Genomic DNA, 13,420 nt, shown 5'->3' on the forward strand with positions numbered 1-13,420 from the left:
TGGGACAAACTCCCAGAAACCTGCAGGTCCGCTGCAACTCTGACTACTTTTAAATCCAGGCTGAAGACTTTTCTTTTTGCCGCTGCTTTTAATTGAACTATTCACATCTCACACTGCACTGTAACTTTTATTCATGTTTTACTATCTATGCTTTTTAATGTTTCTAATGTGTTTAATATCTTTCATTTGTGTAAAGCACTTTCAACTGCCTTGTGCTGAAAAGTGCATTATACCTAATCTTGCCTTGGACACAATCCATAATAATTTATTTTTGGAAACTACCCAGATTCAAGATTAAAAATAGATTTTATTGTCATAAAAAATGATATATAACAATATAACAATGAAAGGTAGGGTAGGTAAGAATGGAGAAAGCAGCTCGAGTGCGCTAGAATTTGAAAGTACGCAGCCGAAAAAAATCTGCCTTCCTTACAGAGCCCCTCCTCCAACACACTCGAACGCGCACATGACCAATGAGCGCACGAGATGGAAGGCTGACAGGCAGGTAGGCCATCCAGTTACTTTAGCCGGCTCAGATGATTGGTCGTGCTTTTTACAGCGCCACGGCTTGATGACATTTTTTTATGTATTTATTGTCAAAGCACTTCAGATATTCATTGCTATCGGGATGTTGAGAGCATTCCATGGAATATAACAAGTGTTTCTGAAGGGAATTACAGACCCCACCTTTAAATGTATTATTATTATATGCATATAAGCTACAGTGCAGAAATGGCAATGTAATTCTTCTGACCTGAGCTCCTCCATCAATGCAACATATATAATAAAATACAAATAGTGCAAGAAGTCTATACGTGTAAATAGAATATGATATGTGACGTATGAGAATTAGAAACCAAATGCATATCTTTGAGGAAAGGTGGGAAAAATGGGTCAAGTTTAGAACACTATAATGAAGATAATTCATGTATACCTGAGTGTTAATAATGTATCCATTTGTAATATTATTAATACTATTATTTATTTTCCGATTTGTCAACTGTTATTTAGTTAATCTACGTCCCGAGATGTGTCGATTTTTGATATGTATGCTTTGTGAGTATTTTCTTAAAATGCAAATAAAAAAAAGAATATGATATGCACAAGAACAGAATATGAAAATGAAATAATGTACATTAAGACAACACAGTCTAGAGCAGGGGTTCCCAACCTTTTTTCCCAAGAGCCCCCCCAAATGACTCCTGTTGGAAGTTGCGCCCCCCCCCACACACACACACAAGGGGGGGGGGCAACAGCGGTAATTAAAGTTTATTAGTCTCAAAATGTTTACAACTACTGTCACCAACTGGATGAATGTGAAGTACTTTGTTAAAGGAGGATGAAAGCGTAATCAAGGAGCACTATTGGAGTGACTTTGATGGTTATTGGACTCAGGATTCATTCATTTGGATTCCCGCTGTATGAAGAAATGAAAGGATGGATAACAATGGAAGTGGAACCAATTCACAAAGGGATTAAACTGTTTAAAACACATGCTCAAAGTAAGCCGGATTTTGCCGATGTGTTTATGTGGATTCAAAAGCCGAAAATAATCTACAAAATGGAGGAGACCGATCTGATCGGAGCAACTGACGAATAATCCAACTGAAACCGGCATGGACAATGACTATGCTTTTAAAAATGCGCTTATCCAGATAAGCCTGGTTAGGACACTTTACGGGCAGAAGAAACATTTATATAGAAAGAATTATACATTTCTGTCTTTTTATGCCTTTAATACTAACTTGAATTTTTATTCTAATTAATTAATCAATTATTTTTTATATTTTATTGTAATGTAGAGACGAGGCTTTTAGTGACAATCATGTATTGCGTTACAATTATATGTAAAATGATATTTGGCCTCAAATCATCTGAGGCCTGGCGCCCCCCCCTGGGATCTTTGGCTCTACCCCAAGGGGGGAGCGCCCCCCAGGTTGGGAACCACTGGTCTAGAGCTCTGACCTGGTCACCGGTGACGAGTGACAGAATTTTGAGATTTTGAGAAAAAAGTCAAGAACAGAATATGATAATGAAATAATGTACATTAAGACAACACAGCGTAGAGCTCTGACCTGGTAGGTGAACTTGGCTTGTTGCAGCTCCTCAGAGTTTTTGGGAGTCCTCAGGTCCTCCAGACTTTTGGCTAAAGTGATGTGTTGGCTGTCGGGCTCGTCCTGGCAGCCGAAGATATCTCCCAGCAGGGTGACGTTAGAGAACTTCTCATTAACCGGGCTGGGGGGGGCGGTGTGACTCTCTGCTCCTTCTAACAACTCGGCCTCCTTCAGGGAGCGGTACGGCTGAGGCCTGCAGGGCAGAGAGAGGGTAAAAGTTCACACATCCTTTACTCAAGTAGAAGTACAGATACTCGTGTTTAAAATACTCTGGTGAAAGTACTAAGTGACTAAACTTCTTTACTCAAGTTAAAGTAAAGAGGCTTTGAAATGTACTTAAGTAAAAAGTACCCATAACTACCTTCACTTATGGTTAGTTATTTCTATAAAAAGGTATCTTCTTTAACTGTATTTATGTATGCACTACTGTATGTACACCAAGGCAAATTCCTCGTATGTTTTAAAGGTCCCCTATTATACTGTTTTTCATCAATATATCACAGGTCTCAGATATATACAGAACCTGTCTCTGATTGGCTGACACACCAAACAGATCATTGCAGCATTACCCATAATCCCCTCTGTTTCAGCCCTGTTTCCAAAGTGCTGCTTCTCTGTCTGTTACTTTAGATGAGAATAAGGAGCCCCTCCCCACGCCCCTCTGAGAGAGATTTAGTTACAAAGAACTCAATGGAGCTCTAGGAGGAGATTCAGGTGATAAGGGGGGGTACCTTGGTTGCTGATTGGCTAATGGTTACACAAGACAAAACATCGTTATGACATCATCAAGTGGCCAAAATCTGATCAGCTCATTTTCAGACAGGTTTTTATAGAAATTGATCAAAAAGAGAGAGAATCTTTGTTCCTGAAACTTTCAGAGTCTCTTTCCACAGAGGGGACACATGTTGATGTAGAAGAGACATGAAGAAGAGGGGACACATGTTGATGTAGAAGAGACATGAAGAAGAGGGGACACATGTTGATGTAGAAGAGACATGAAGAAGAGGGGACACATGTTGATGTAGAAGAGACATGAAGAAGAGGGGACACATGTTGATGTAGAAGAGACATGAAGAAGAGGGGACACATGTTGATGTAGAAGAGACATGAAGAAGAGGGGACACATGTTGATGTAGAAGAGACATGAAGAAGAGGGGACACATGTTGATGTAGAAGAGACATGAAGAAGAGGGGACACATGTTGATGTAGAAGAGACGTGAAGAAGAGGGGACACATGTTGATGTAGAAGAGACATGAAGAAGAGGGGACACATGTTGATGTAGAAGAGACATGAAGAAGAGGGGACACATGTTGATGTAGAAGAGACATGAAGAAGAGGGGACACATGTTGATGTAGAAGAGACGTGAAGAAGAGGGGACACATGTTGATGTAGAAGAGACATGAAGAAGAGGGGACACATGTTGATGTAGAAGAGGGGACACATGTTGATGTAGAGGAGACATGAAGAAGAGGGGACACATGTTGATGTAGAAGAGACATGAAGAAGAGGGGACACATGTTGATGTAGAAGAGACATGAAGAAGAGGGGACACATGTTGATGTAGAAGAGACGTGAAGAAGAGGGGACACATGTTGATGTAGAAGAGGGGACACAAGTTGATGTAGAGGAGACATGAAGAAGAGGGGACACATGTTGATGTAGAAGAGACATGAAGAAGAGGGGACACATGTTGATGTAGAAGAGACGTGAAGAAGAGGGGACACATGTTGATGTAGAAGAGACATGAAGAAGAGGGGACACATGTTGATGTAGAAGAGACATGAAGAAGAGGGGACACATGTTGATGTAAAAGAGACATGGAGAAGAGGGGACACATGTTGATGTAGAAGAGACATGAAGAAGAGGGGACACATGTTGATGTAGAAGAGACATGAAGAAGAGGGGACACATGTTGATGTAGAAGAGACATGAAGAAGAGAGGACACATGTTGATGTAGAAGAGACATGAAGAAGAGGGGACACATGTTGATGTCGAAGAGACATGGAGAAGAGGGGACACATGTTGATGAAGAAGAGGGGACACATGTTGATGTAGAAGAGACAAGAAGAAGAGGGGACACATGTTGATGTAGAAGAGACATGAAGAAGAGGGGACACATGTTGATGTAGAAGAGACATGAAGAAGAGGGGACACATGTTGATGTAAAAGAGACATGAAGAAAAGGGGACACATGTTGATGTAGAAGAGACATGAAGAAGAGGGGACACATGTTGATGTAGAAGAGACATGAAGAAGAAGAGGGGACACATGTTGATGTAGAAGAGACATGAAGAAGAGGGGACACATGTTGATGTAGAAGAGACATGGAGAAGAGGGGACACATGTTGATGTAGAAGAGACATGAAGAAGAGGGGACACATGTTGATGTAGAAGAGACATGAAGAAGAGGGGACAGATGTTGATGTAGAAGAGACATGGAGAAGAGGGGACACATGTTGATGTAGAAGAGACATGAAGAAGAGGGGACACATGTTGATGTAGAAGAGACATGAAGAAGAGGGGACACATGTTGATGTAGAAGAGACATGAAGAAGAGGGGACACATGTTGATGTAGAAGAGACATGGAGAAGAGGGGACACATGTTGATGTAGAAGAGACATGAAGAAGAGGGGACACATGTTGATGTAGAAGAGACATGAAGAAGAGGGGACAGATGTTGATGTAGAAGAGACATGGAGAAGAGGGGACACATGTTGATGTAGAAGAGACATGAAGAAGAGGGGACACATGTTGATGTAGAAGAGACATGAAGAAGAGGGGACACATGTTGATGTAGAAGAGACGTGAAGAAGAGGGGACACATGTTGATGTAGAAGAGACATGAAGAAGAGGGGACACATGTTGATGTAGAAGAGACATGAAGAAGAGGGGACACATGTTGATGTAGAAGAGGCATGAAGAAGAGGGGACACATGTTGATGTAAAAGAGACATGGAGAAGAGGGGACACATGTTGATGTAGAAGAGGGCACACATGTTGATGTAGAGGAGACATGAAGAAGAGGGGACACATGTTGATGTAAAAGAGACATGGAGAAGAGGGGACACATGTTGATGTAGAAGAGGGCACACATGTTGATGTAGAGGAGACATGAAGAAGAGGGGACACATGTTGATGTAAAAGAGACATGAAGAAGAGGGGACACATGTTGATGTAGAAGAGACATGAAGAAGAGGGGACACATGTTGATGTAGAAGAGACATGAAGAAGAGGGGACACATGTTGATGTAGAAGAGACATGGAGAAGAGGGGACACATGTTGATGTAGAAGAGACATGAAGAAGAGGGGACACATGTTGATGTAGAAGAGACATGAAGAAGAGGGGACACATGTTGATGTAGAAGAGACATGAAGAAGAGGGGACACATGTTGATGTAAAAGAGACATGAAGAAAAGGGGACACATGTTGATGTAGAAGAGACATGAAGAAGAGGGGACACATGTTGATGTAGAAGAGACATGAAGAAGAGGGGACACATGTTGATGTAGAAGAGACATGAAGAAGAGGGGACACATGTTGATGTAGAAGAGACATGAAGAAGAGGGGACACATGTTGATGTAGAAGAGACATGAAGAAAAGGGGACACATGTTGATGTAGAAGAGACATGAAGAAGAGGGGACACATGTTGATGTAGAAGAGACATGAAGAAGTGGATTTTGCACAATAGGTGACCTTTAAAACACACGTATCATGTATTGATTAGAAAGAGAGGAAAGGCTTATTAATGAGTGAATAGTGCAGAGAGAGAGAGAGCTGCGTACAGAGGCGACCACTCGAAAGGGACGGAGAAGAGAAAGCTGTCAGGAAAGCCAGAGATGGAGTCTTCGTCGTACTGGAGCTCGTCTCCGGACGAATCCTCGGAGAGAAAGACTGTGTAGTGACGGGTAGGACGGAGAGAGCTACGTAAAGAGAAGCACATTCACAGCTCATTACATGCTTATAAATAAAGTCCATTGTTAAAGGTGGGGTAGGTAATTTTGGAGAAACCGGCTCGAATGCGCTAAAATTTGAAAATACACAACCGGAGAAAATCTGCCCCTTCCTTCCAGAGCCCCTCCTCCAACACACACGAACGCGCACATGACCAATGAGGGCACGAGATGAGTTTGTGCCCAGATGGAAGGCTGACAGGCAGGTAGGCCATCCAGTTACTTTAGCCGGCTCAGATGATTGGTCGTGCTTTTTACAGCGCCACGGCTTCCACTGATGACGTTTTTCTATGGATTTTTTGTCAAATTAGTTATAGCCTGTTATTACATGGTTTAGTTGAATACTCGATTCTGATTGGTCAATTCAGAACACGTTGTTAATCCAGAACAGACAGACCGCTGTCAAGCACTTATTGACCGTTGTTAAGGACGCTCACATCTGCACAAACATGTCCGTTCGATTTAACTGTATGCAGTTTGCTTTTCTAACTGACAAGACAAGAGCGACAAGAAAACAGCGGAGAAGTAACGGGCAGAACCCCTCCTTTGTACGCAGCGGCCCAGACATAGACATCAAACGGCGACACATATTCAGTGTGCAGTTCCTTTTGCATTAGGGCAGGGATATCTAGATACTTTCCAAGGTTTGACATAATGAATTGTGCTACTTTTAAAGCAAGCAACGATGTTTTCAAATCTGTAATCAAAAAGCTCCTCAAAAACGCTATCAAACCACTTCCTGCCGTTGCCACGTTAGTTCAAACGGTAACAACGGACTATTTTTCTTAGGGATGCATGTCAATTTAAATCAATATACTATTTTTTAAATCAATAAAATCATTTTCTAAATCCATAAAAGCATTTCAATTAATATTGGGATTCATAACGTTACTTTGTTGAGAATGTGGCCATGTAATAAGCGGGATAATGTGCATCGACTTGTTCCTTATGGGGAAAATAACACCTTCATGCCGATCTAGATCCCTCCGCTTCGCGTCGGGCTCCTGATCAGCCTTTCGGTGTTCTTTTCCCCATAATGACCGCGTCGCTGCACATTATCCCTTACATATATGATAGCTAACTTTCCAATGTTGTGATGTGACTGGCGTTAGCTAACATTAACTGTTGCTAACGCCGGTCACTCACAAAGACAGCTGCCCTGTTCTCCACTGGTTCTCCTCACACCACAGCTCCATTTCTCTCCGATGGCCGTTATTTCTTCTAGTCCTTGGCTGCTCCTGGTCTCTTGGACGCCTAGCAGGCTCATAATTATATGGTTGTGGTCCGTCATATGCATTAGAATATTTATTTTCAACCTCTTTTGTGTCAAAACTAGCATTGTGATCCATGTTTATTACTACGTTAGACCGGCCGCTCTCCCCCATGTTACGTCACACGCGGGAGGTCACGTGGGGAGGCTTTTTTTATGCGGAAGTAAAAATGTCTTACAAGAACGACGCCAGATGTCACTGTAGTGTATATTTTTTGGAAAATCTACATCATTTTCCTACACATTTATTCACTGGTGTCTCTAACCTGCAAGTTGCTCTTTAAGATATTCATTGCTATCGGGATGTTAAGAGCATTCCATGGAATATAACAAGTGTATCTCGAGCCGGTTTCTCAAACTTACCGACCCCACCTTTAAGTGTCAGAGGCAAGAAGAAGGAAAATTAAAAGTTGGACGGTTTGAGGATTAGAATCATTTTCACAAAAGGATCAAGATTTAAAATGTTACTGTTCAATCAATAAGAAAAAGAATGGGAAAACATTTGAAATGTAATTGATTACTGATCATCTCTACAGTATGTGACTGTATCTGCGAATGGATTATGTCTCCAAGTTCATTCACTGGCATGAAGCGACTCAATTCTTTACTTGGAAATGCACAAAATGGCCACAATTATGCAAAAAAAATCGACTATAGTGAGCGCTATGTGGGATTAAAATGGTGTTACGTATGTAGTACTGTGGGATAAAGTGAGAGAAGGCTTACTGGTCCCCGCTGCTCTCCAGACTCACGTTGCTGCTCGGCCTCTTCAACATCATCGTTGGCCGAGCCTGTGGGAGTGGAACCTTATTTATTTTGGAAAAGGGATCATAAGTTATTACGTAGACCTACCTCCTCATCCTCACGGGAATGGGCCATTGTTCTATGTATGGTCGACTTACTGAAATAAAAGAAAAACACAACAAAGACGACATTCTTGCCTGGATTTTAAATATATTTACCTGCGTGAGATTCACACACTGGTGCCCCAGCGCCAGTTTTAGTGTAAGTTAGATTGTATGTTATTTCGCGTTCTGACATCTTGTAGATTGTTGCTTTTAAATTGTCTATTGTTTTTACTTATTTTATGGCGTGTGTGTATGTTTTATTTGTTTATTTGACTGTACAGCACTTTTGTCTGGAGGTTTTAAAGTGATTTTTTAATAAAGCTGTATTGTATTATATTTCTTTAGTTAGCCGCGACACTGCTTTCATGAATTGCAGCTCGGCGAAGTTCCTTTCTCCCCACCTCCACACCTCTTTTGTTATCACCTGCCCAAAATGCACCGTGATTGGCTTCTGGTCGTCCAGCGAGGTCATCGGCCCCTCCCTCTTGACTGCCGGGCTCTCATCATCGATCACCACTGACCCCACTGTGGAGAAGCCGTTCTCTGCCTGCTCCTGTGAGAAAAAATCATGACATCATAAAGTGGCCAAAATCTGATCAGCTCATTTTCAGACAGGTTTTTATAGAAATGGATCAAAAAGAGAGAGAATCTTTGTTCCTGAAACTTTCAGAGTCTCTTTCCACAGAGGGGACACATGTTGATATAGAAGAGACATGAAGAAGAGGGGGACACATGTTGATGTAGAAGAGACATGAAGAAGAGGGGACACATGTTGATGTAGAAGAGACATGAAGAAGAGGGGACACATGTTGATGTAGAAGAGACATGAAGAAGAGGGGACACATGTTGATGTAGAAGAGACATGAAGAAGAGGGGACACATGTTGATGTAGAAGAGACATGAAGAAGAGGGGACACATGTTGATGTAGAAGAGACATGAAGAAGAGGGGACACATGTTGATAGAAGAGACATGAAGAAGAGGGGACACATGTTGATAGAAGAGACATGAAGAAGAGGGGACACATGTTGATGTAGAAGAGACATGGAGAAGAGGGGACACATGTTGATGTAGAAGAGACATGAAGAAGAGGGGACACATGTTGATGTAGAAGAGACATGAAGAAGAGGGGACACATGTTGATGTAGAAGAGACATGAAGAAGAGGGGACACATGTTGATGTAGAAGAGACATGAAGAAGAGGGGACACATGTTGATGTAGAAGAGACATGAAGAAGAGGGGACACATGTTGATGTAGAAGAGACATGGAGAAGAGGGGACACATGTTGATGTAGAAGAGACATGAAGAAGAGGGGACACATGTTGATGTAGAAGAGACATGAAGAAGAGGATTTTGCATAATAGTCAGGGCAGTGTTTATGTCTTAATGTGTGCATACTGTATGTACAAATGTGTCTGTTAATTGTGTATATATATATACATATTTTTATATATATTTGTATTTTGTATTCCTCGGGATTGTGGGAAACGGTATCTCGATCTCTCTGTCTGTACACACAAACTGAAAGATTGACAATAAAGTTGGCTTTGAAGGTGTTTCTGTGAAAGACGGACCGATGCCTCGGCCCAGACCCTTCAGACTCACTTCTTCTCTCTGGCCTTCTAGTCAGAGCGGAGCACGACTCCTGACATTTCCCTGTGTTTTGTTTTTATATTTGCTAAATTGTAAATCATTGTCTTCTGTTTGCTATTGTCGTAAAGTGTTTTTTATTACATGTACAGCACTTTGGCTGTCGTTTTTAAATGTGCTTTATAAATAAAACCTGATTTGATTTGCGACCACCGATGACTACTAGAGATTATTACTTAAACCTTCAGATCTACCATTCGTCTGAAGTTGTTAATCAGCGGTGAGAGCCTCATACCTTCTGCTTCAGCCGGCTCTTCACCTCCTTTATACGCATCTTGGCGTGGTCCTTCGCCTGTGGAACAAACGGAGACAAACAGGTGATGGTCGTTCTGATTCCTCACTAACAGGTCATACTGTAACCGACGACAGAAGAGACGTGCTTACAAACTTATAAACGGTCTTCATGGCAGGGTTGGCCCTCGTCTTCACCGTGTTGAAGATAGCTCCGCCTCCTTTCTGTCAGGAAACACACACACAAGTTAGTCGCACAAAAATGTTGTAACACACTTAGACACAAATCTGTGACACACATTTTCAAACCATACATGCATAAGTTAGACAAACACACATTTGTGTACACACTTACAAACACACATGTATACATTTGTGACCCACACATTTTTGTAAAACACTTGTAACACACTTGGTAGGTGACACACCTCTGTATTATTAGATAGAAGACACACACAGTGTTATGTGATGTGGGTGGTGCATTGAGACCGGCTCACCTTCACACACATTTTTGTAAAACACTTACATACACTTGGTAAGTGACACACACACACATCTATTAGTGACACACATACACCAGTCAGAGACAGAGACAGAGACAGAGACAGAGACAGAGACAGAGACAGAGACAGAGACAGAGACAGAGACAGAGACAGAGACACACACACACACACACACACACACACACACACACACACACACACACACACACACACACACACAACACACACAACACACACACACACACACACACACACACACACACACACACACACACACACACACACACACACACACACACACACCACACACACACACACACACACACACACACACACACACACACACACACACACACACACACACACACACACACACACACACACACACACACACAGTTATGTGCTGGTGGTGGTGCATTGAGACTCACCTTCACAGTGAACAGCCACTGGTGGTAGGTCTTGTCACTTCCTGTGGAGGGGGGCCGATAAAAAGTCAAAAACAAGTAGTAGTGCCGTCTGCAATGTGATGTAACACCAACCAAATAATATATATCAAAATATAATACATTTTATTTATCAAGCGCTTTATCAGGTGCTCAAAGACACTTTCCAGAGGTAAAGCAATGGCAATAAAACCACATTTATCACAAGGACACATTAAAAAGCTAGTCTAAAAAGGTGAGTTTTGGTCAGTGTTTTGAGGGGGGGGGGGGCAGTGCAGTCTCTGATTCGTTGTGGTAGTGAGTTCTAGATGGTGGGGACACGATGGAGAAGGCTTGGTTCGTATCTGAGCAGATCTATAACAAAACGTACTCTCCTGCAGTATGACAAACATCACGCTCTGATTACATGGCTGCTGGGATCAGCTGATGTGTCAGTGTGTGTGTCTGAAGTTATAACAATATATCAAATTAAAAGCTGAGAGGACATCCAAAAGTGTGAACATTTATATATCTGGAGCAGGGTTTCCGATTTTTTCTCGCCGGTCAAATGTCCGGACAGAATTTATTTTACCGGACAAATTTGAAACTTACCGGTCATGTTTCAATAATAATAATAATAATAATAATAATTGTGTAGCAGAGTTTCCGTTAGCAGGTAATTACTGGACTAGGACCGGATATGCTGATGTTTAAAACTCAGTTAATGGGAGTCATTTTTATATTGCTTCAGTTTATAATCGTAACAGATCGAAAAATTCAGATTCATTTTCCAATAAATGATTCCACAAACAACAAACAACAATTATTACATTCAAACAAACTACTTGTAGTAGATGAAGTACATTATTCAAAAGTTTAAATTAACTTTGAATAATAACACGGGAGAAACGGATCCTCTCTCCCTCTCTCCGACAGCCCGTCAGTTCCTCATGCAGCGCGCTAAACAAGCTCCAATAGAAACATGAGGACACAGTTAGCCTGCTGAGCTAGCATCAGTTTGATGATCTGATCTGGAGTCAGCCTGATGACATGAGGATGAGCATCAGGACAGACTTTGGACCTGTATTTACTGTCGCCATGTCTCTTCACTGTGTGACTGCTTCCATGTCAATTAACCTGTGAGAGACACAACACACACACACACACACACACACACACACACACACACACACACACACACACACACAACACACACACACACACACACACACACACACACACACACACACACACACACACACACACACACACACACACACACACACACACACACACACACACACACACACACACACACACACACACACACACACACACACACACACACACACACACACACCACACACACACACACACACACACACACACACACACACAACCACACACACACACACACACACACACACACACACACACACACACACACACACACACACACACACACACACACACACACACACACACACACACACACACACACACACACACACACACACACACACACACACACACACACACACACACACACCTGCGTATTCACCCAGGCTGATTTCCTCCTCAAAGATGTCACTGAAACCTTCTCCTGAGTTCAGCAGGTCCAACCGGCCGTCAATAAACTGCACGTGAAACCAGAAAATGTATAAGAGCAGAAGAGGAAGGAGGAAATACAGGTGTGTGTGTGTGTTTTATTCCTATACACATGGACATACATTTAGCTAAATGTAGCTCTAGGGAAGGAAAATGTTCAAAATGATCTCCATGTGTGTAAAATTCAATTATCAGCTATCACGACTTAAAGGGATGGAAATGTACTTATATATTTACTCAAGTTAGGACTTAGATATACAATGTGTGTGTGTGTCAGTGTTGTAGTCAAGTCACCAATTCACGAGTCCAAGTCACTCTCGAGTCACCACTCTTCGAGTCCGAGTCATCATTACCTGTGTTCGAGTCAGAGTCCAAGTCCGAGTCACCAAAGAAGAGTCCAAGTCAAGTCCGAGTCACAAGTCTTCATGTATTAACCTTCGTGGATATATGTGTTGAAATGTAGCTGCTCCTCTACATTGCTTTTATCCTGTCATGTTAAACTAATCTGTCTATTGAACTGCTGTGAAGCGAGTTTGGCTACAATTCTAGGTGCTATACAAATATAAAGCTTATTACTAATATTAATATTATTATTATATATAAATAAACTATATTTAAAAGGAGTTAGCTTTTAGAGAAGTGATTATATTTGTATGCCAATATTTTCCTATGGTAACGTTTTCGTTTTGCACTTTTATTTTGATAGTAATATCGGGACTCTTATTTTGAAGGAACTTTTGCTGGTTAAATAAGTTTACTAATAAAGATGAAGCCCCAGAAAGCACATGGCTACTTAGCATGCAAAATGAAGTCA

The 13,420-nt window shown here is 41.7% G+C and overlaps 1 protein-coding gene across 12 annotated transcripts in view; it reads right to left on the reverse strand.

Moving 5' to 3' along the window:
- dennd1a (DENN/MADD domain containing 1A) overlaps window positions 1-13,420 on the reverse strand; it is a 40,519-nt gene that overhangs the window by 2,578 nt on the left and 24,521 nt on the right. For 3 of the 12 annotated variants that reach the window (XM_034198052.1, XM_034198050.1, XM_034198055.1), the window contains 8 exons: window positions 12,548-12,635; window positions 11,005-11,045; window positions 10,227-10,298; window positions 10,078-10,134; window positions 8,616-8,744; window positions 8,070-8,149; window positions 5,906-6,043; window positions 2,076-2,307 (listed from right to left, as the gene is read on the reverse strand). In XM_034198052.1, the coding sequence (XP_034053943.1) occupies window positions 2,076-2,307; window positions 5,906-6,043; window positions 8,070-8,149; window positions 8,616-8,744; window positions 10,078-10,134; window positions 10,227-10,298; window positions 11,005-11,045; window positions 12,548-12,635 (837 nt within the window). Of the gene's footprint in view, window positions 1-2,075; window positions 2,308-5,690; window positions 6,044-8,069; window positions 8,150-8,575; window positions 8,745-10,077; window positions 10,135-10,226; window positions 10,299-11,004; window positions 11,046-11,803; window positions 11,968-12,547; window positions 12,636-13,420 lie in introns of those variants that run through there. The other 9 variants (XM_034198053.1, XM_034198054.1, XM_034198057.1 and 6 more) reach the window with 9 other exon arrangements.

Source organism: Gymnodraco acuticeps, unplaced genomic scaffold (genome assembly GCF_902827175.1).
Source record: "Gymnodraco acuticeps unplaced genomic scaffold, fGymAcu1.1, whole genome shotgun sequence".
NCBI classification, from domain to species: Eukaryota; Metazoa; Chordata; class Actinopteri; order Perciformes; family Bathydraconidae; genus Gymnodraco; species Gymnodraco acuticeps.